Consider the following 24206-nt stretch of genomic DNA (forward strand, 5'->3'; position numbering starts at 1 on the left):
GACCCGTGAGCCATGGCTGCTAAGGCTGCACGTCTGGAGCCTGTGCCCCGCAGCAGGAGAGACCACAACAGTGAGAGGCCTACGTACTGGGAAAAAAAAACAAAACAAAACTCCTTTACTGAGGTATAATTAACACACAGCAAAATTCACCAATTTTAAGTGTATAATATGAATTTTTAACTTCACATTTATTTGGTTATAATTTACATACCATCGATTTCAATTTTTTTTAATACTATATTTATTTATTTATTTTTGGCTGTGTTTGGGTCTTCGTTGCGGTGCGTGGGCTTCTCACTGCAGTGGCTTCTCTTGTTGCAGAGCACGGGCTGTAGGTGTGCAGGGTACAGAAGTTGCAGCATTGCAGGCTCTGTAGTTGCAGCACGTGGGCCCTAGAGTACAGGCTCAGTAGTTGTGGTGCACGGGCTTAGTTGCCCTGTGGCATGTGGGATCTTCCTAGACCAGGGATTGAACCTGTGTCCCCTGCATTGGCAGGTGGATTCTTAACCACTGCACCACTAGGGAAGTCCCTCAATTTTTTTTTTTTTAAGTTTAAGTTTTATGGTTTCTTTGGATCTGCCTTTAGTTTGAGGGGGGGTGTGGCAGGTTTTTTGAGGTATAATTTACGTACAGTAAACTCGTTTAGTGTAAAGTTCTTTTAGTTTTGACAAATGTGTATAGTCATGTTGTCAATAACACAATTAAGATATACTACCCTATAAAGTTCCCTCTTGTGCCTTTATATTAATTAAATCCCCTCCCTTGACCCTCAGCCCTTAGAATCATTGATCTGATTTCTACATCTGTAGTGCCTTTCCAGAATGTTATGTAGATGGAATCATGGATTATGTAGCTTTTGGTGTCTGGCTTCTGCTTAGTCAGTAAGCACAGTGCTTTTGAAATTCATCCATGTTGTGTGTAGCATGTATCAGTAATTTGTAACTTTATAACCAAGAAGTATTCCATTGTTAAGGATATGCTACCACAGTTCGTGTATTCATTCACTAGGTAGTGGACATTTGGGTTGTTTTCAGTTTTGGGTTATTATGAATAAACTAGCTGCTAACATTCATATTCATTCCTCTTGTATAATTACCTAGGAATGGGGTTGCTGGATTTTAAAAGTATGTTAAACTTTATAACATACTGCCAAACTCTTTTCCAAAATGGCTGTACTATTTTCCATTTCCACCAGCAGTGTATGAGAGTTTCAGCTTCTTGGTATCCTCACTAGCAGTTGGTATTGTCAGTCTTTAATTTTACCCAGTAAATCTTATTTGGTTAAATGACTGTATAAGACTTTTTTCCCATTTATTGGGCTATTTGTCTTTTTTAAAAATATTTATTTATTTATGGCTGCGTTGGGTCTTTGTTACTGCATACGGGCTTCCTCTAGTTGTGGAGAGCAGGGGCTATTCTTCATTGCGGTGCATGGGCTTATTATTCTCTTGATGCAGAGCATGGGCTGTAGGCACACTGGCTTCGGTAGTTGTGGCTCGTGGGCTCTAGAGCACAGACTCAGTAGTTGTGGTGCTTAGTTGCTCTGCGGCATGTGGGATCTTCCCGGACCAGGGATCGAACCCGTGACCCCTGCATTGGCAGGCGGATTCTTAACCACTGTGCCACCAGGGAAGTCCGGGCTATTTGTCTTATTAATAAGCTTTCTGTATAGTCTGGGTAGAAGTCCATTATCAGACATATTTTGCAAATACTTCCTTGTCTGGGGATTGGCTTTTTATTTTCCTAACAGTGTCTTTTAAAAAATTCTTTATTGGAGTATAGGTTTTTTTTAATACCGATAACATACATTTTACCATCCAAACCATTTTTTTACAAAAATATATATATTTATTTATTTATTTATTTGGCTGTGCTGTGTCTTAGTTGTGGCACTCGGGATCTTCATTGCTGCATGGGGGATCTTTTAGTTGTGGCATGTGGTATCTTTAGTTGTGGCCTGCAAACTCTTAGTTTCGGTATGTGGAATCTAGTTTCCTGCCCAGGGATCAAACCCAGGCCCTCTGCATTGGGAGCGTGGAGTCTTAGCCACTGTACCACCAGGGAAGTACCCCGGAGTATAGTTGATTTACAATGTTGTGTTAGTGTCAGGTGTACAGCGAAGTGAATCAGTTATATTGAATACATATACATATATCCACTCTTTTTTAGATTCTTTTCCCATATAGGCCATTACTTAACAGTGTCTTTAAAAGCACAGAATATTTTAAAATTTGATGAAGTCTGATTTGTCAGTTTTTTGCTTTTATGGTTTATATTTTTTCTGTCTTCTCTGAAACCGTTGCCTAACCTGAGGTCATAAAGATTTACAACTACCATATGATCCAACAGTTCCACTTCTAGGCATTTATCCAAAGAAAATGAAAACACTTGAAAAGATATATGTACCACATGGTCATTGCAGCATTATTTACAATAACCAAGGTAAGGAAACAATCTAAGTGAAATATACGTATAAAATGGAATATTACTCAGTCATAAAAGAGAACGAAATGTTGCCGTTTGCAACAACATGGATGGACCTCAAGAGTGTATTGCTAAGTGCAGTAAGTCAGACACAGAAAGACATATTGTAGGATCTCTCATATATGTGGTTATCTTAAAAAAAACAAACTAAAAAACCAAGCTCATAGATACAGAGAGCAGATTGATGATGGCCATAGGCAGGGGGTTGGGGGGGGTGGGAGAAATTTTTTTTTTAACTTTTATTTAAACCTTTTATGATTAGGTCATTGATCCATTTCGAGTTAGCCTTGCTAAGCTTTCTTCTAGTAGGGTTTTTTTGGTAGATTCTCTGCATAATAATCATGTTGTCTTTTATTAAAGACAGTTTTCCTCCTTCTTGTCCAAACATTGTGCCTTTTATTTCTTTTTCTTACATTATTACGTAAGCTAGAAACTCCAGTTCGAGTGTCTTATCATTTTATTTTTCTTTTACAATTTGTTCTAATGAGTGCTCACATGAGGTTCACAAGTTGTTTGCTATGTCTCAGGTCTATTTTAATCTACAGTTTACCTTACCTCTTCATCATTTTATGCTGGGTACTTTTGATTTGGTGGTCACTACAAAGTCCTTGTCTTTCTGGAACTTGCTCATAGTATTGTCATCAAATGTACATTAGTAAAATACCTTGATTTTTTTTTTTTTCCCCCCGAATAGGTGAATCAACCTCAATTGAATTGCATTGTAGAACCTAAAAATAATTAAATGAGAGCAAGAGTACTTTCATGACATTTCTCAATTATGTGTACATTAAACTTTCATGGAAAGTATATAGTGCTAGTAAGTTTCTTGTAGAAGTACTAAGTTTGTGTAAAACAGTAGTAGACTTTATTATTTTTTTTAATTAATTAATTTAGGCTGTGCTGGGTCTTCATTGTGGCGCTCGGGCTTCTCCAGTTGCAGTGCAACGGCTGCAGAGCTCGCAGGCTTAGTTGCGGTATCGTGGGATCTAAGTTCCCCGACCAGGGATCGAACCTGGGGCCCCTGCATTGGGAGTGTGGGGTCTTAACCACTGGACCACCAGGGAAATCCCCAGTAGACTTTATTTTTAGCTTGCACTTATTGACATTGCAGCCACATTTTTTCAGTTCAGAGGTCAGCAAATTCTGCTTGTAATGACCCAGATATTTTAGGCTTTATGAGCCATGTAACTTCTCTGTTGCATATTGTTCTTGGCTTTTTTTTTTTTTTTAACGCTTTAAGAACTTAAAACCATATTCACTCAAAGCCCAGACAAAAACAGGTTTGTGGGCTGTAGTTTGCTGATGCTTGATTTAGAGAATTATTACAGATGGTCCCTGACTTAGGACGGTGCGAAAACAGTAAGCGTTCAGTAGACACCCTATTTCGAATTTTGAATTTTGATCTTTTCCCACATTAGCTTTATGTGGTATGATACTCTCTCATGATGTTGGTCAGTGGCAGCGAGCTGCAACCACATGATTATGAGTGGTAAGCACTTACAACCATTCTGTACCCATATAATCACAATGGTTTTCACTTTCAGGACAGTGTTCAGTAAGTTACATGGAATCTTCAACACTTTATTATAAAATAGGCTTTGTGTTAGATGGTTGTACCCAACTGTAGACTAATATAAGTGCTCTGAGCACATTTAAGGTAGGCTAGGCTAAGCTATGATGATCGGTAGGTTAGGTATATACATGTATTTTCCACTTTCAGCTTACACCATGGGTTTATCAGGACGTAATCCCATCATAAGTTGAGGAAGATCTTTACTTTGAAAGCTTTCATGTTCATTTTTTTTCTTTCTTCTTTGACTGGGCTTGTTAATTCATTAAATATTTATTGTGTATTATCATATGTGAGGCACAGTTCCTCTGTGCTAATTTTGGTAGATGGTAGAAAGATGGACAAGATCCTGTCTGCCAGTCTTGGTTATTTAGCTTTCATTTCATCCACGAGCTCCTGACCGAGGCCACAAATGGGTTTTGAAATCCAGGAGTTTCTTTGGCTATGTGATATGCCTTTTCGGATGGCATCTGCTCTGGTACCTTCTAATTTTCTCAAAGGTGTTGGCTGCTGACCTCACCGTTTTCTCTAGTGTGGGGCTGTGACTCCCTGGAGGAGCCATCATTATTTGCTTTGCACAAAAGCACCATGTTGTCAGGTGATGACCCTGAGTAGTGGGTATATGATAGGTTTACTGGTAACTATAATGCAGAGCAGATTATGCTAAATTCCAGTCTAGAGAGTTGAAGAGAGCACCATGTATTTGATTGGTATGGCATAATCCAAGGGAGGCTTCTTGAAAAGGTGGCATTTAAGGCTGGGCAAGTTTTTTTATTACAAAAATTTAAAGATACTTTAGACAAGTAGATAGAAGTTAATGAATCATTCACAGTTCCTAATTTTAAAAAATTTTGTTTATAAATGACTTTAGAGTTATAGAAAAGTTGCAACAATTGTGCAAAGAATTCTTCTATACTCTTCACGTATATTCTCCAAGGAACTTTTCACTGCATTTTTTTCATTTTCTCTCTCATTAAAATTAATATATACGTATATAATTAATATAAAATTTAAATAGTTTTATTAAACATATGAGAGACATGGTGCCCCTTAGTTCTAAATACTTCAGAGTGTATTTCCTAATAACAAGGATATTCTCTTACAAAACCACAGTACAATTGTCAAAATAAGGAAATTAATATTGTGCCAAATTATTATCTGTTGACCTTATTCAGATTTTACTAATTGGTCTTCTAATGTTCTTTACACACCCCCGCCCCCCCCCCCCCCCAAAAATCTGGTCTAAGAACCAATCCAGGTTTATATGTTACATTCAGTTGTCATGTCTTGTTGGTCTCCTTTAATCTGAAGTAGTTTCTTAGTCTTTTGTGATTTGACACTCTGATATTGCAGGTTGTTTTGTAGAATGTCCCTCAGCTAGGGTTTGTCTGATGTTTCCTCATGATTAGATTCAGTTTATACATTTTTGGCGAGAATACTGCAGAAGTGATGCATGTGTTCTCATTGCCTGAGAGGAGGTGAATGATGTACATTTATCCCATTGCTCATGCTGTTAACTTTGGTCACTTGATTAGGATGGTGCTGGGCTCCTTTTCTATAAAATTATTTTTCACTTTGTCATTAATCAGTATCTTGTGATGAGTTGCTTTGTGATTATGTAAATACCCTGTTTCTACTTTACTAGATTAGCATCCATTTGGTGATTTTTGCCTGAAACAGTTATTACTGTGGTGGTTACCAAATGGTATCCTTCTAATTCCATCATTCCTTCTACATTTATTAGTTGGAGTTCAGTTGTCAGGTTGATAGTATGACAAGGAAATGGAGCATGAGACAACTCTCTAGGTGAAGGAGCAGGGCTCTGGGTCAGTATGGTACAGATAATTTCTGTGAAGAGTTCATCTCCAGTGGCCCAGGACTTATGTGAAAATGGCACACAGAGTGCAGTTGGAATGCTTCTTCCTTCTTCCTGATGAGTTGACCTTTTTATCATTTTAAAATATCCCTCTTTATCTCTAGTGATATTTTTTGTTGTTGTTTTAAAGCCTATGTTGTCTGATATTAGTATACCCACTCTAGCTTTCTTGTTCGCATGCTATGTCTTTTTCCATCTTTTTACTTTCAATCTATTTATATCTTTCAGTCTAAAGTATCTCTTTTATAGACAGTTTGTAGTTGGATCTTCTTTTTTTTTTTTTTAAATCAAGTAAGCCTATGTTAAGCAATGATTTTACCAATTTACTCTCAGTTGCCTTTGACCACAGTCTGCACTATTTTTGAGAGCACCCTTAGGCATGAACTTCTCTACACACTGTTGCAAATGAATTTCATTTGGAGCTTACCTTTTTTTAAAAATTTTATTTTTTTATGTTTGTTTGTTTGTTTATGGCCCCTGTGTGGCTTACAGGATCTTAGTTCCCTGACCAAGGATCGAACCCGGGCCCTTGGCAGTGAAAGTGCAGAGTCCTAACCACTGGACCGCCATGGAATTCTCTGTTCTTTTTAATTGTGGTAAAATATACATAACGCGAAAGTTACTGTTTTAACCATTTTTAAATGTGTGGTTCACTGTAGTTAAGTACATTCTAGTTGTTGTACTAGTACCACCTCTATTAAGTTCTAAAACATTTTCACCCCCAAAGGAAGCCCTATACACATTAAGCATTTGCTTCTAATTCCAACAGTCCCCCAGCCCCTGGGATCTACCATTCTACTTTCTATTTCTATGAATTTGAGTACTCTGTGTATCTTACATAAGTAGAATCATGTAATAGTTGCCCTTTCGTGTATGTCTTATTTCACTTTGCATGTCTTCAAGATTCATTCATGTTGTAGCATGTATCAGAACTTCATTTAAGACTGAATAATATTCCATTGTATGGATGGTACCACATTGTGTTTATACATTCGTCAGTGGACATTTGGTTTTTTCCCACCTTTTGCCTTTTGTGAATAAAGCTGCTATGAACATTGGTGTACAAATATATGTTAAAATCTCTGCTTTCAATTATTTTGGGTATACATTCAGAAGTGAGATTCCTGGATCATGTGGTAATTCTATGTTTAGTTTTTTGAGGAACTGCCATACTATTTTTCACAGTAGCTGCACAGTTTTGCATTCCTAGAAACTGTACAAGAGTTCCAGTTTCTCCACATTTTTGTCAACACTTGTTATTTTCTGTTTATAATAGCCATTGTTTGTTTATAATAGCCATCATAGCTCATTGTGGTTTTGATTTGAATTTTCCTAATTACTAGTGTGACTTGAGCATCTTTTCATGTACTTATTGGCCAACTGTATAAACTTCTTTGGAGAAATGTCTGTTCAAGTCTTTTGCCCATTTTTGAACTGAGTTGTATGGTTTTTTTTGATGTCGAGTTATAGGAGTTTTTTTTTTTTTTTTTGCGGTACACGGGTCTCTCACTGTTGTGGCCTCTCCCGTTGTGGAGCACAGGCTCCGGACGCGCAGGCTCAGCGGCCATGGCTCACGGGCCTAGCTGCTCTGCGGCTTGTTGGATCTTTCCGGACCGGGGCACGAACCCATGTCCCCTGCATCAGCAGGCGGACTCTCAACCACTGCGCCACCAGGGAAAGCCCTGTAGGAGTTCTTTATGTATTCTAGATATTAACCCGTTATGAGATATGTGCAGGTATTTTCTACTGTTCTGTGGGTTGTCTTTTTACACTCTGATACTGTTTTTTGCACAAAAGTTTTTAATTTTGATGAAATCCTTTTTATACATATTTTTTCTTATGTTGTATGCCTTTGGTGTCACAGTTAATAAATTATTGCCAAATTCAAGGCCATGAAGATTTTCCCTTTTTTTTTTTCCCTAAGAGTTTCATAGTTTTAGCTCTTAGCTCTTAAATTTAGGTCTTTGGCTCCTTTTTTTGGGGGGGGGGGGTGCTGCGTTGGGTCTTAGCTGCGGCAGGTGGGATCTTTCATTGCAGCGTGCAGGCTTCTCTGTAATTGTGGTGCATGGGCTATGTTGCCCCGCAGCATGTGGGATCTTGGTTCCCTGACCAGGGCTCAAACCTGTGGCCCCTGCATTGGATGGTGGATTCTTAACCACTGGACCACCAGAGAAGTCCCCAGAATCATTTGTTGAAGAGACCTTCCTTTGAATGATCTTGACCCCCTTGTTAATAATCAATTGCCCGTAAATATGAGGGTTTATTTCTGGGCTCTGTATTCTATGCCGTTGGTTTTTATGTCTGTCCTTAGGCCAGGACCACACTGTTTCAATTACTGTAGCTTTGTGATGAGTTTTGAAATTGGGAAGCCACACTTTGCTTTTGATTTTTGTGTACCTTTAAATGTTATAATTTTTCCTGCACATTTTGTTTTCTTCACATGCCATTATTTGTTGAAGGAACTGTCATCTCTTAAGTGAAATTTACCACATCCTGGATTTTACGGACTTGTAACCTTATGGTATCAGTTAACTTACTCTTCTACCCAATGTTCCCTCTAAACTGGTAGATAAATACACTTGATTAAATCCAGGCTTCCATTGTGTCATATCTGAAGGCTTTTTTTTTTTTTTTTGACTTAAGGAAATTGTAAAAAGCAAGAAGAATGATATAATGAACCCCTGCACACCCATCACCTGGTTTCAGCAGTTACCAACTCATGCCAGTCTTTTTTCATTTATAACCCCGTCTATTTTCTCCCTCCTGTATTATTTTGAAGCAATATGAACTCTTTATTATTATTTTTGTAAATTTCTTTGTATTAATTTGGCATTTTGATTCACATTTTAACCTCATGTTCAGTGGTTATTGGAAATTTAGAATCCTGGATATTGTTGTTTTGCTAAATCTGATCTGTCACATTATAGGTATATTTAGGACTAGGATATGACCTTAGCTTTTTTTGAGTCTTTTTTTTTTTTTTTTTTTTTTTTTTACTGTATGAAATATTAGAATGCTTTTCCTGAAATACTAAAGGAAAAGAGTAAAAGTCAAGCATAATCTGAGTGGATCCAAAAAAGAAAAAAACAAGAATGAACGTGGGCTTTACCAGTTTCAGAGAATGTTACTGTGGTATGCTAACATTCCCTTTGGGTGTCCACCCACCTGGTAGATTAGTGGAAATCAGTGGTTTCTATACTGATTTTGTACGTTTATATCACTCTGAGTCTTTTATTTTCCTTACTGACCAGTTTGTTCTACTAAGTAAACTGGATTGATTCAAAGATACAACTGTACAATCAATTAAAAAATAATGTGACTTCTGTAATGGAGTTTTATGTTTTAAATTTTTTCGCGGGCCTCTCTGTTGTGGCCCTCCTGTTGCGGAGCACAGGCTCCGGACGCACAGGCTCAGCGGCCGTGGCTCACAGCCCTAGCCACTCCACGGCATGTGGAATCTTCCCGGACCAGGGCACGAACCCATGTCCCCTGCATCGGCAGGCGGACTCTCAACCACGGCGCCACCAGGGAAGCCCGTATTTTAAATTCTTTTAAATAGCATTGTGGGGATGCTGCATAAGTTTAAGGGCACTTAATTCGTGTCATTTGTTTAAGTCTTTTAACTGTGGCATCACAGCAACCACTACGATAAGATAAAATGGCAAGACTTAGCCATTTTTTAGTCTTTGACGGGACTTCCCTGGTGGTCCAGTGGCTAAGACTCCACGCCCCCAATGCAGGGGGCCAGGGTTCAATCTCTGGTCAGGGAACTAGATCCCACATGCCGCAAGTAAGAGTTCGCACGCCACAACTAAAGATCCCACACACGGCAACGAAGATCCCACACGCCACAACTAAGACCCAGCGCAGCCAAACAACAAACAAACAAATAAATAAAATCTGTTTGTCTTTGGCTGCAGACTACAAATAAATAGAAAAACAGTACATTCAAATGGTATTTAAAAGATGTAGAAATTGGGTTAGGCTTTATTTTCAAGTTCATTCCTTGTGATACAATGTCAGAAAGGCAACATAATCTAGAAATGAAAAGTCTATACTTCGGATCACCTGGTTTAAATACCAGCTCTGCTGCTCTTGAACTGGATGATTTTGGTCAAGATGTTTAGCTGCTAAGGTACAGTTTCCTTACCTGTAAAGTAGGGGAGAGATTTGACATAATGCTTACCATAGTGTCTGGTTTGTCATGTTTTATAAATGATAAATTATTGGTCATATTCCTTAAGAATAAGGAATTTATCTGTGCTGTGTGAGAGGTAGAATGTTAGAAGTGGAAGGAATCTCAGGTGATTTGATTGAAGACATTATTTTCTGTCTTCTTTTTTTTCTTTTGGCCGTGCCACACGGCATGTGGGATATTCCCCGACCAGGGATTGAACCTGCGCGCCCCCTGCTTTGGGAGCACGGACTCTTAACCACTGGACCACCAGGGAAGTCCAAAGACATTACTTTCTAGATGAGAGAAGGTAAATGAGAGTTGGAGACAGTCAGCTGACATCGGATTGCTAATATCAGTACCGCTTTTCTGAGAATTGGCACCATTCATACTGCTGGGCTTTTTCACCTGAATTGTGCTTCTCTTTGAATGTTTGAAGTTTGTGGCTTTATTTGAGTGTTGTGATTATTTTATTAGAATGAGATTACAATACTGTTACTCAAGAGTAACTAATTTTACTTTATTAATTTTTTTATCATTTCATAAAGGGCCTAATTTTTTCCATTGGAGCAAGCCTTACAGTGTATTATGTTTTCTAAGTTCACTTGAAAATAGAGTTCATGTTACTGGAAATTACTTGACAACTGATGTTGGTGTACTGCACTGTTTCAGAGGGAGGGGTTTGGCAGGGAAAGGCACTTGTTATATAGATCCTGACAGAGGCACTTATTATTTAAAGTGAAAGTTCTTTGAATGATTCAACTTATTTTCAAATATCTATCTGCAGTTGTAAACACAGTACCTATTTTTAGAGGTGAGGGAAAAATATGGGCGGTAACTTGATGTTAGTCAAATATGTCAGTTAAATCAGGAATAGAATCTATATTTTGCTCCTGGGTAGCTTTTTATAGCAGAGTGAGTGGTTACTTTTGGAGTAGAGATTATTATATTTGGTATTGGTTATTTCTTTAAATAGGTTGTTTTTATTTTTACTTTATTTCATTTTGATTGTGGTCACATTTCTTTCCTCCTTCCTCCCTCACTTGACCCCTACCTGTTCTGGGCCTCTGAGCCAGCAAAGCGCAGCGAGAGTCATACTTACGTAGCCTTTATACTTAATATTAGATGAGCCCTCCCCACAGATAGCCTGTGTGTTTTTGGATGGAATTATAAGATATTTTAAATTTGAAAAAAATTTTTAGCTTGTTTAGCCTGTTGAATTTCATAAATATAACATTTAATCTTTTCAGAGGCCGAAACAGTAGCAAAGGACTGCCTCAGTCTACGGTGAGTAACTTTAATGTTACTTGTTTGGAAAAATTGATAACTAAAATGTGATTTCTAAACCACAGACCAAAAGCCAAGGCCAAAAAATAAATAAATAAATTGTCTTCTATCTCAGATAACCTTTGCAGATTAATATGGTTAGCTGTAAGACCATTAGCTATATCAATTGGTTTTTTTTTTAAATATAAATTTATTTATGGCCGTGTTGGGTCTTCGTTGCTGTTCACAGGCTTTCTCTAGTTGCAGTGAGCCGGAGCTACTCTTCGTTGTGGTGCATGGGCTTCTCGTTGTGGTGGCTTCTGTTGTTGCAGAGCGTGGGCTCTAGGCGTGCGGGCTTCAATAGTTGCAGCGTGTGGGCTCAGCAGTTGCGGCTCGCAGGCTCTAGAGTGCAGGCTCAGTAGTTGTGGCACATGGGCTTAGTTGCTCTGCGGCATGTGGGATCTTCCCGGACCAGGGCTCGAACCCGTGTCCCCTGCATTGGCAGGCAGATTCTTAGGACTTCCACCTGCCACCAGGGAAGTCCTATCTGTTGTTTTTTAATGATGACTCTATGTGTAAAATGCAGAATTATCTGTAAATTATATTTTTATTTTTCATGCTTAATCATAACAACTCATTTGTTCTTTTATAAATGACTAAAGGCAAATATAAATGATTAATGAGGTAAATGGAACACTGGGACTGGAGTTTTCAAAACTTTGGGGTTTTGTTTTTGAAATAATGTGCTTTTATTTCTTTCATTTTTCTCCCTTGGAAAAGGGCCTTCTGGTTTTAAATTTTGGAATTTTATCAGTGAAATTAAGCTGGGCACAAAGGACAGAAGGTGCAAGTTCCACAAGATGCAAGAAATATAAATGAGAAGCTGTCACTATTTTTTGAGACTTCACCTTTATTGTGGACAGATTTTCTTCTTTAGAATCAGGACACATGCTTATGTAGTGTGTAATAAGGAGTGATGTGGTTTATTAGACCTTAGAGCAATATCATTGATTCAGATATGCTAAGAGAAGATAGTCAAGGGTCTTCTACAGAGGTTCCCCTTCTACCCCATTTATTTTATTTTTTTATTTTTTTAAGCATAGGATTGATTGATTGATTGATGGCTGCATTAGGTCTTCGTTGCGGTGCACAGGCTTCTCATTGCAGTGGCTTCTCTTGTTACGGAGCACGGGCTGTAGGTGCGCAGGCTTCAGTAGTTGTGTTTCGTGGTCTCCAGAGCTCAGGCTCAGTAGTTGTGGCACATGGGCTTAGTTGTTGTGTGATATGTGGGATCCTCCTGGACCAGGGCTGGAACCCGTATCCCCTGCATTGACAGGTGGATTCCCAACCACTGCGCCACCAGGGCAGTCCCTACCCCATTTATTTTTTAAGGTATATTTAACCCTATTTAGTGTACAGTTCTGTGAGTTTTGATGTATACAATTGTGTAACCACCACCACAGTCAAGGTAATAGAACAGTTTATCACCTCCAGAAATCCCTCATGCCAGTTTGTAGTGAATCCTACTCTTCAGTCATTGACCTGTCTTCTGTTCCTGTGGTTTTGTCTTTCCTCATATATGGAAGTTCACTTTTGATTTTTTGTATCATGTATAGTCAAAACATTGTTAGTTGTTATGACTGATTTCACTTTTGAAAACTTACACTCCATAAGGAGGCAAAAGATTGTAGTAAACCAAATCTCCCTTTAATGACTGTAAGATATTATAAACCTAACTAAATATTTTGTAACAAAAGAAGTGCTAACTTTAATATATATACAGAGATAAATAATGAGTGCCAATAATGTTTTTTCTTAATATTCCAGATTTCTTTTGATGGAATCTATGCAAATATGAGGATGGTTCATATACTTACATCAGTTGTTGTAAGTTATCAGAGTATTGGGGAGAAACTGCCTTGTGAGTGGAATAAAATAATTTCATGAAGTTAAAATGTGAATGATTCTCAAAGTAACATTTCTTAGGTCATGTTTAATCAGGATGACTAGAAAACAGATGAGAACTCTATTCAAGCCATTGCAACTCACTATAAAAGTGTTCTTGTTAACCCTGCTGTGTACGAAATAATGTTGCTAGTTGATTGTCCTTACTGCATTATTTTGTCGCTTAATAAAACGGGAGTCAAAAATACTAAATTTCACTATTTAAACTTATACTGCAGACTCTGAGCAAGGCCTCCTGAAGAATTTTGAGAATTTGGTGTATTGTTAATGTTTTAAAATTTTTTATTCTGTCAGTGGTTACGTAATATGTTGAATGAAGCTATTAAAAAGTAAAATGAAAGCAGTTATCCCCCATGACTTCATAGCACAGTGTTTCTTTGATAAATTAATTGTATGTTTTTAGGGATCCAAATGTGAAGTACAAGTGAAAAACGGAGGTATATATGAAGGAGTTTTTAAAACATACAGTCCTAAGGTAATTTTTAACTTTTTTTCTTTTTTTTAAATGTAAACCCCCTTGAATCATCAACTACTGTATATGTTTGTATGACTTCCTTGTAGTGTTTATTAGTTTCTGATTTAGCAATTTATAGTTGTGAGGCAGGTATGTTTGTCACATTTTCATGCATAGTACTTTACTTTTAATGCGCTGTTTAAAACCACTTTGAATGATTTCGCTCTTCAGTTTCAAGTACTGATTACTTTATAGACGGGTTTGTGTATTCAAAAAGACTTCTTGCTCTTTGTGCTTATTAAAATATTTTTGCCTTTGCAAGTATTATGGACTAGAAGAGTGGTCTGGCGTTTCATTGTTTTCCTCTTTACCACTATTGTGCTTAAGACAGACCATGGTAGTAAAGACCAACTTTTAGATGAGAGGATTTTTGAATATTGGAATAGATAGTAGATCATATTTCTGAGAAAAAGGTATGATTATAAGGATGTCTTGAGATAATTTTTTACCAAAGGCATATAAGAAATAGTACCTTGATGTGCTAAAGTATTCTTGTCAGATTTTATTTTATAAATGTTTTGAATATTTACTTATGTTATTCTTCCTAGTGTGATTTGGTACTTGATGCTGCGCATGAGAAAAGTACAGAATCCAGTTCGGGGCCAAAACGTGAAGAAATAATGGAGAGTATTTTGTTCAAGTGTTCAGATTTTGTTGTGGTACAGTTTAAAGATATGGACTCCAGTTATGCAAGAAGAGGTGAGTTTTGATTTCCTAAATATGCTTCATGGTTTATTAGATATATTCAGGCAAAGACTCTCTGCACTAATCATACAGACTTTTCTTTTTTCTTTCTTTCTTTTTTTTTTTTCAAGAAATAAGAACTTTTTTGATTAAGACAAATGGAAATTTTAATGGACTTTTTTGATTAAGAGAAATGGAAATTTTAATGCACTTTTGCTGGAAAATATTTAAAACCTCGGGGGAAGATTCCTTGGTACTTTTGGTAGGATGAATAATGAGAGTTTGTATTCTATTAAAAAATAGTTTGTAAAGAATTTTCTAAAGTTGTATGATCAAGAATGCTACTGATTATACTCAACTAAAAATTTCTTGTCCCATTTGACTTAGTGTTTTAGCTTATATGTTTTTAGTTTTATAATGTTTATAAATAATACTTACAGTTTTACTATGCTTATTGTTCTGTAAATAGTTTTCTAACTTGTAAAGAAATCAAAGCACAGGGCTAAGGGAGAAAGGCAGAGAGCTATGGATAGAAAATGATTGTCTAATGAAGTTGAAAAACGTAAAGAAGTAGAACATGTATACTGGAAGAAACATTCAGAGTATGGGACTATGTTTTAAGAATATAAAAGCGGTGATGCAGTTATGTTAAAATTTAGTCTGTTTCAGGTGTCTGTTGAGGAGGAAGATATGGGAATTGCTGTTACTCATTTGGAGAACATACTCTGCAGTATTGAGTGTTCAATAACACATTGAAAGGCTCTCCTGAGCAATTTTGAAATTGGTTCTAAAATTCTCAAATGATTTTTTTTGGGGTGGGGTTCAAATTCTGTAGTCATTTCTGTTGCAAATTATAACAGCAGTTCTTGATTTTCATTATTCAGTCTATACCAACAGTTGTTTTCATTGTTGCACTGATTATGCTGTTATTTAGAAATTACAAGCCTCCAGAAAGTTAAAGTCTTTCTCTTGGACCTCTTAATAAGGTTTCACCTTTAGTTAGATTGCTTTTTCAGAAGCTGGCCAGGCTAGATACTCTGTAGCTGCTTTTGCATTGCTGATGAAAGCACTGTGTTTTGATCTTGTGTTTTCCTAAATGTCTGTGTCTTTGATTCACAACTCTTTGTCTAAGAGTCCTTCAGTGGCCTGTACAAGGAAACAAGTCTGTTTTTAGCGACTGCCTTTGGAGTTGATTATGTTTATGTCCAGGAGCACAAAATTATTTATATTTATACTTATACTATTGAAGTATTTCACTGTTTTAAATTTAAAAAGTGACTTGGATCATAAGTCAAAAGGAAAAATAAAATTTTAGTTGAATTTATCACTTAGCACTCTGGAAAAAGTATTGGCAACAACAGCAACAGATGTTCCCTGGTCTATTGGGTACCAGGCCATTTAGCTAAAAGCCATTCACAGTATGCTTTGGTTTTTGTTCTTAAAGGTAATTGGCATTTCCCAAGTTTGGAAAGGTAAATATTGCTTGAAGACATGTATGGTATCCATCCCATTCATTGATCCCATTAAAAATTAATGTCTTTAAATTTTTACTTTATTTTATTATTTTATTATATCTTTATTTCTCAGGTAATGTATGTTTATTGTAGAAAGCCAAGAAAATGCAAATCAGAGCAACAGCTTTGACAGTGTTCAGTACACTCGTAAGGGGATGGATGTATTTTACTATGTACATAAATAGTTTTTTTGATGAGGACATCTAGTAGTGGAGTAATTTCAGGTATTTTATTTAAAGACTGTAGTGGTTTAGTGAATTATACAATTCTGTCCAGTGCATAGTATCCTGAAAATAGTATTAAGTCATGTGTTTAGGATTTCAGTTCTCTTAATCCTGATTCTTAACACTATCCTGGCAGAAGTTGCCTTTATAAAAGTATTAGTTTGGAAATACTATAGAGAAAAATTTTTTAGAGTAATTAATTGGCATAATTTATTGTGAAAATTAAGGCACTTAGTACTGCTTTTAGATTTATATTATTTTGTGTTAAACACATACTCATATTTCTAGTCTCCTTGAGTAAAGGAAGGTAGGATTTAACTAGTGATTCTTAGTGCTGGTTTCACATTTTAGTCTCCATGGGTTTTAAAAATTGCCTAGTTCTCACTTTTGGAGATTCTGATTTCATTGTAATTAGCCTGGGTGAGGGTCTGAGTATTTGATTCTGAGGTGTAGTCAGGCATGTGAGCCGTGAGTTTCATATGATAAGATCCTAGGAATGGCTCTGTTCTGGAGGTCATGAGGATTTGTACTTTCTTTCCTTACCTCACAGTGCCCTTTCTGTCTCAGAATTGTAGATTATCTTGAATAGTCCCCACTGGTATCAGTTTGATACCACTTTGCTATGTTTTAAATGGGTAGATGGATTGAGGGCTTTTTTTTTAAGGATTAATGGAAGTGAATGAGTGATAAGAACAAAAAAACTAATATTACATCGTAGCTTCCTAAAAGAAGAGGGAAATTTGTTTCCTTTCTGAGCTTTTATCTTATAATTCTGTTCTGTAATAGTACTGTCAACATCTTAAGTTGATCATACGTAACTAAAATCAAGTGCCTATTCTATGTGTTGGAGTCTGTGCTAAGCATTTTATGTGCATTTTTTCATTTAATCATCACACCTTCTTTCTGAAATGGGTGTGATTATTATCCACATGTTGTAGGTGAGGGAACTGAGACATGATTAATTAACTTGATAAAGTGAGGACACAAACCCAAATGCTGTCTAACCCCAAGTCATGCTCTTAAACATTGTCCTATAGTGACATAAATTATGTGGTCTAATTTATTGTTTAGCTGAGCTGGTTCAGAATTAATCTGGATTTACCTTAAAGGATTTCCCCACAAATAAAGCCAAAAGTAAAAAACAAAATTCTCATGCAGAATAAATATGCAGATTATTATATTGTTCAAAAATTCTTTTCCTTTTTAAATGTTTGGCTTTCTTTTGGGGAAAACTGCTTAGAGTTAGTAAGGTCAATGTGGTTTTTAAGTTTTTAATGCTAACTTCACTGATTTTAATAAGGTTTAAAAGTCATTCATATACATACGCAAATGAATAATAGGCCTAGAAATAATTGATATCTTAGGATATGGTGAATAAGTTTCATCTGACCTCTTGAATGTTGTACACATACCAGTTTGATTTATGGGCAAAGTGAAAAGTAGCTTTACATCTTGCAAGCCGTGGGTTCATTTTGCACATGTGTAATTAGAAGAGACCATCAGATTATCACTGGAAAATTAGTGTGTGTTTTATCTTTTATTTGAATTCCAGTGCAGACAGATCTGGGATGCTCTCATTTTCCCCTTTTCATTTTGCCATCTTTTTTTTATGGCATTCAGCTGCCTTTGTATCTGTCTACCTTGGAATTGGCATATTGTTGCTACTCGATTTTTACTTGGTTTTCTGTCTCTTTCCAACATCCCTTTCTCATCTCCTTTTTTCCTTTATTCTCTTTCTGCTCTTCCTATTGCTCCTTTATTCATATGTTGCTCTTTGATTTAATACCCCAACTCAACTGTATTTTAGTTCTGTGGCTTCTCTTCTTTTGTACTTCCTTATCCCATTCTCTCTCATGCTTCTTCTGCTTCATTTCCTTTGTACTATTCTCAGCCTGTAGAACAGGGATCAGCAGACTTAAAGCCTGTGGACCAAATCGACTCATCAATAAATAAAGTTTTATTGAAACACAGTTATGCCCATTCATTTATGCATTGTCTGTGGCTGCTTTAATGCTACAGCCATAGAGTTGAATAGTTGTAATAGAGACTATATGGCTTTCAAAGCCAAAAAATGTTTACCATCTGGCCCTTTATAGGAAAAGTTTGCCAAGTCTAGACCTAGATTATTTTCCCTACTGCATTTCAGCTGTTATGGTTGTTCAAAAATACATATTGTACCAGCTTTAGTGAAATAACACAGAACATATTTTGTCTCAACACTCATCCTTTGACTCTAGATTCATCTAGTACAGTGTAATTTCATCTAATTCCTTATTTCAAGTTAGATTTAGTCTTAAGACTCACTTTTGCTTGCCAGCTCCTTTGTCACAGTAAGTGAAAAACCATACATGAGAAAATTGGTTATTGGGAATGCTCTCTATAATCAGCTGTCCCCTCCCCCATCTACAGATTTATCTTCCCCCTTGCCATCACTGTTCTCTTTCCTTTGGCTTTAGTAGAGGAGATATCTCACTTCCTGTTTAATACCAGCTTCTCCAGTCATGCCCTTGACTCTGTCCATTTTACCATTCCTGCGTTCTTGCTCTTTTATGTCACGTCTCTGTGTCCAGACTCTTCAACCTCTTCCTTTCCACTTACTCTTTCCCTTTAGCCTGACAACTGGTTCAAGTCCTTCTCATCCTAAAAAGGATCCCTTTTTATCTTGAATTCTTCTAACTACTGTTCTGTATTCCTTTCTTATCCAAATTTCTTAACTCGCATTTTCTACTGACTCCTCCCATGAGGAGTAGTCTGCCTTTTATGCTTACAACTTGGAAACTTCTGAGGTTACCAGTAACCTCTAGTTGCTAGATCTTTTGGACTGTTTCAGTCTTTACTGCTGCATTTGACACTGTTGATTTCACCCTCCTTCAGAAGCTGCTCCTCTGTTTTTCATGGGTCTTATTAATCAGTTCTTTCCTGCTTTATTCTTGGGCTTCATTTCTGTCACACTGCCCTTCAATGTGTTTGTGTTCCCCTAGGGTTTCTTTTTTTCTTTCTTTTCTTATGACATGAACTTTTTTTTTTAATAATAACAATTTTTTAAATTGTAATTATTTGCTTGAGTGTCTCTCTCTCACTTTTTCCCACCCCTCTTTTGTTTGTTTGTTTTGGCCATGTTGCGCGACATGGCGGGATCTTAGCTCCCCGACCAGGGATCAAACCTGTGCCCCCTGCAGTGGAAGAGCAGAGTCCTAACCAGTGCACCACCAGGGAATTCCCTGACACGAGCTTTTAAGGTTTAGTCTCTTTAACAACTTTATTTATTTATTTTCTTTCTTTCCTTCTTTCTTTTTTAATTTAATTTTTTTATTTTTGCCACACCTTGCAGCTTGCAGGATCTTAGTTCCCTGACTAGGGATTAAACCCGGGCCATGGTAGTGAAAGTGCCAAATCCTAACTACTAGACCACCAGGGAACTCCCTTTCTTTCTTTGCCCACTGCTCTTACCCACATGTCAGTCGCTTATATACTCTCATAATATCGGCTATCACATAGAAGCCTCCTCTCCAGCATCTCTCCATCATTGCCCTTATACCATGTCGTATTATAATTAGATGTTTCTGTCTCCCCCATTATGAGTTCTGTGTGTATGTATACTGTATTTTTTTCATCCTTGGAGCCTAGTATGGTGTTTTGTCACACAATATGCTCTCAGTATAAATGTTTTTTTTTGGGGGGGGGTGCTGAGTTGGGTCTTTGTTGCTGCTTGCAGGCTTTCTCCGGTTGTGGCGAGAGGGAGCTACTCTTTGTTGCTCTGTACGGGCTTCTCATTGCGGTGGCTTCTCTTGTTGTGGAGCACGGGCTCTAGGTGTGCAGGCTTCAGTAGTCATGGCACATGGGCTTCTATAGTTAATGGTGCACGGGCTTAGTTACTCCGCAGCATGTGGGATCTTCCTGGACCAGGGATTGAACGCGTGTCCCCTGCATTGGCAGGCGGATTTTTATCCACTGCGCCACCAGGGAAGTCCCAATAAATGTCTTTTGAATGTGTGAAATTAGGGCCTTCATATACTTTTTTTTTAAATATATTTATTTATTTATTTATGGCTGTGTTGGGTCTTCGTTTCTGTGCGCAGGCTTTCTCTAGTTGCGGCGAGCGGGGGCTACTCTTCATCACGGTGTGCGGGCTTCTCATTGTCGTGGCTTCTCTTGTTGTGGAGCACGGGCTCTAGACGCACAGGCTCAGTAGTTGTGGCACACGGGCTTAGTTGCTCCGCGGCATGTGGGATCTTCCCAGAGCAGGGCTTGAACCCGTGTCCCCTGCATTGGCAGGCAGATTCTTAACCACTGCGCCACCAGGGAAGCCCCATATACTTTTAAAGAAGCAGTTTCATGCGAAGAACAAGAAAGCCATAAGTGGTCTTATGTCTACAGCCAGGCAGCAAATACTTACTGAGCTCTGTAATGTATTCATTGCTATGCTAATTGCTATAGACAGTACAGAGAAATTGAAGACCTAATATATTTTGGGTCCCTTTTGAGAACTTAGGGATACTGTATACCCTCACCCTACACAAAACACATACGCAGAGACTTCTAATTTAATTCTGTGGTGTTCACTGTTTCCTAGGGAGTTCATGTACTCCATGTTAAGAAGCTCTGCTGTAGGCATTTTCAGAGTTGGAGATACCAAAGCATGTGAAAGAATTCAGGAAAATGGAAAGTTGAAATTGGTGGCATTGAATCCCATATGGAGTTCAGAGACATGAAAAATTGTGTATGTTGTAGTAGTTGGAGGAAGTCGGGTTGTGAATGTGTGATTAGAGAGCAGTGAGAAATAAAACTGTACAGTTTATTTTATTCTGGTGTTGCACTGTTTTGTTTTCATGTGGTCATCCTGTATGTCTGATAGGGTGGGGTCCTATGAGTAACAAAGAGGGATCTTTTCTGAAGGGCATGACATTAGGAGTGCCATGTCAGTCGCTAAGGAAGAGGCAGATCCCAGAGCAGGATGTGGCCTGAGAATCCTTAAATTCTGTGTTCCAGATTCATTCATGGGTGGTGCTCTAGTATGGTGGGGCTGGCCACAGCCTTGCAGCTGAGTAGGCACATTCTTGGAGCAAGGAGTGCAGTAGGTTCTATAGATGGGCAGGGGGTGCTAACATTGGACAGGCAGGCAGCTCTAAAGCTGGAGAAGTGATTGGGATCGACAGCCTGCCCTTTGGGCAGGAGGTAGGATAGGCCCTGTGGTAGGTAGGCAGGTGGGGTGATAGATAGGCAGGTGGTCTTGTGGCTGGCGTCTGTCCAGGAAGCTGAGCAGGAAAGCCCTGTCAGGGGGTTGTCTTGGGCCTGTGGGCTTTGGGAGTAGCTTTTCTAAGTAAGTCCATGTTCTAATAGTCTTCTGTTAAAACTGTACTGTTAGAAAGTTTACTACCTCAGCCTTGCTGTGGGCTAGTTAGAGAAGGATGTATGTCCATGTCAGGGCCAAACAGTAAATGGAGATCCATCAGCATTTACTGAGGCCAGTATGGAGGTGGCACAGAGTTTACTGAGATTTAAAAAATTAAACAGGTATGGTTGAACAGGTGATGGAAACCTAAGCAGTAGTAGTTTCCCTACATAATAGGGAAGTATTGCATGTTTATTAAAATATATGGTTTCATTTATTAAAATTTTATCTCTATATGTTTTTAGAGCATACAGAAATTATCTGCTATATTCTTCATGTTTATAACTTTTCTATTTTTAGTTTTTCAAGGAACCTCCATACTGTTCTCCATACTGGCTGCACCAGCTTACATTCCCATCAACAGTATAGGAGAGTTCCCTTTTCTCCATACCCTCTCCAGCATTTATTATTTGCAGACTTTTTGATGATGGCCATTCTGACCAGTGTGAAGTGGTAGTTTTGATTTGCATTTCTCTAATAATTAGTGATGTTCAGCATATTTTCATATGCTGTTGGCCATCTGTATGTCTTCTTTGGGGAAATGTCTGTTTAGGTCTTCTGCCCATTTTTTGATTGGGTTGTTTGTTTTTTTGATATTGAGTTGTATGAGCTGTTTGTATATTTTGGAAATTAAGCCTTTGTCGGTCTCATCACTTGCAAATATTTTCTCCAATTCTGTGGGTTGTCTTTTCGTTTTGTTTATGGTTTCCTTTGCTGTGCAAAAGCTTATAGGTTTGATGAGGTTCCGTTTGTTTATTTTTGCTTTTATTTATTGCCTTGGGAGACTGACCTAAGAAAACATTGCTACAATTTATGTCAGAGAATGTTTTGCCTGTGTTCTCTTCTAGGAGTTTTATGGTGTCATGTCTTGTATTTAAGTCTATGAGCCATTTTGAGTTTATTTTTGTGTATGGTGTGAGGGAGTGTTCTAACTTCACTGATTTACATGCAGCTGTCCAGCTTTCCCAGTACCGCTTGCTGAGGAGACTCTCTTTTCTCGATTGTATATTCTTGCCTCCTTTGTTGAAGATTAATTGACAGTAGATGTGTGGGTTTATTTCTGGGCTCTCTATACTGTTCCATTGATCTATATGTCTGTTTTTGTGCCAATAAAAAAGGTAGCATTCCTGAACTCCCTAGTAGGTAATTCAGACAAGTCCAGGACATTTTCAGGAAGACAGTTTACTTGGTAGTATTGTCTAATGCAAGTACACCCAGTTACTGTCTGGTTTTAGTTTTATTTTTTCTCTTGCTCTGCAGAGTCTCAATAGAGTCTTATGAACGCCAGATATATTAAAAAACTAGTAATACAGCAGGGCAATAAAGGAGTGTGGATAAATTGTCTCCACCTTAATTTCTGATCAGACCTGGCAAATAGTTTTAAGTGAGAATGTGCACTTGAACAGTTGGTCTTCTAATTTATACTCCAGAACAACAGTCTGAATCTGTAAAATGTTTTATATATCTGCAGAGGAAACAGAATGGTGTTTGTATAGCTGTTTAAGGATTGGAATTAATTTTGTCTACTGACTTTTTCTTAACCTATTGCCAAACACTTTTGCTATAAGTTTAAGAGTTGTTGTAAAAAGACTACTGTATTGGCTAATAGTATTGGAAGACACTTCCCACATTCTGTTTTCTGATTCCTGAATATTTCTGAATTTACCTTGGATTTTTTTGCCCTAAATCTTCTATAAAATCACTTTCTTTCCCCTTTCCCTTCTGTGTCTTCCCTTAACTTTTGACTTGAAAACAGTACCTTTTATTTAAAAAAACCCTCAAACAAAATTAGACTATTTCATTCTTTCGGATGGCATAGGCTAAAGGCTCCTCCTCCCGCCTCAAAATGGGGTTCTGAACCAGGAGCCTAATGGAGAAGCTGAAAACAGAATGTTCACCTCCGGATACCACTCTACAAAGTGTATCTTTCTATTGAGGTTTTTGTTAGAATTTTGCCTGACCTATTTTGGAGATAATGTAGGAATTAGAAATCTAATGTTCTGTGGCATCTATCACCTTGTTTTTTAAATACAGCAGGCCTCGCGAAGTGGACTTCGATTTTTCTCTTGTTCTTCTGTGTTACATTAATCTGGCTTTGCTGTAGAATTGGTTGTGCATTTGATCCTGTGGAATCTTGACTACTGATCTTCATTCACATTTTTCAAAGGAATCTGGTTTGTGGGTTTAAATTTTTTTCCCTGGTACTTGGTTGATTTTTTAAGTCAAATATAGCAGCATTTTTTTAAGATATTTTCAATTATTTTATTTTATTTTATTTATTTATTAATACATCTATATTGGAGTATAATTGCTTCACAATACTGTGTTAGTTTCTGTTGCACAACAAAGCAAATCAGCCATATGCATACACATGTCCCCATATCCCCTCCCTCTTGAGCCTCCCTCCCATCCTCCCTATCCCACCCCTTAAATCATTGCAAAGCACCAAGCCGATCTCCCTGTTCTATGCTGCTGCTTCCCACCAGCCAACTATTTTACATTCGGTAGTGTATATACGTCTGTGCTACTCTGGCTTCACCCTC

The 24206-nt window shown here is 37.7% G+C and overlaps 1 protein-coding gene across 17 annotated transcripts in view; it reads left to right on the top strand.

Annotated features, from left to right (window-relative positions):
- Positions 1–24206, top strand: part of ATXN2 (ataxin 2) — a 129940-nt gene that overhangs the window by 21447 nt on the left and 84287 nt on the right. For all 17 annotated transcript variants that reach the window (XR_013831329.1, XR_013831330.1, XR_013831331.1 and 14 more), the window contains exons 2-5: positions 11355–11391; positions 13198–13257; positions 13739–13810; positions 14398–14548. Coding sequence is in view for 13 of the 17 variants with exons in the window: in XM_079942840.1 (XP_079798966.1) it covers positions 11355–11391; positions 13198–13257; positions 13739–13810; positions 14398–14548 (320 nt within the window). In the remaining 4 variants the exon portion in view is untranslated. The remainder of the gene's footprint in view (positions 1–11354; positions 11392–13197; positions 13258–13738; positions 13811–14397; positions 14549–24206) is intronic.

Source organism: Stenella coeruleoalba, assembly GCF_951394435.1.
Source record: "Stenella coeruleoalba genome assembly, chromosome: 14".
Taxonomy (NCBI): Eukaryota; Metazoa; Chordata; class Mammalia; order Artiodactyla; family Delphinidae; genus Stenella; species Stenella coeruleoalba.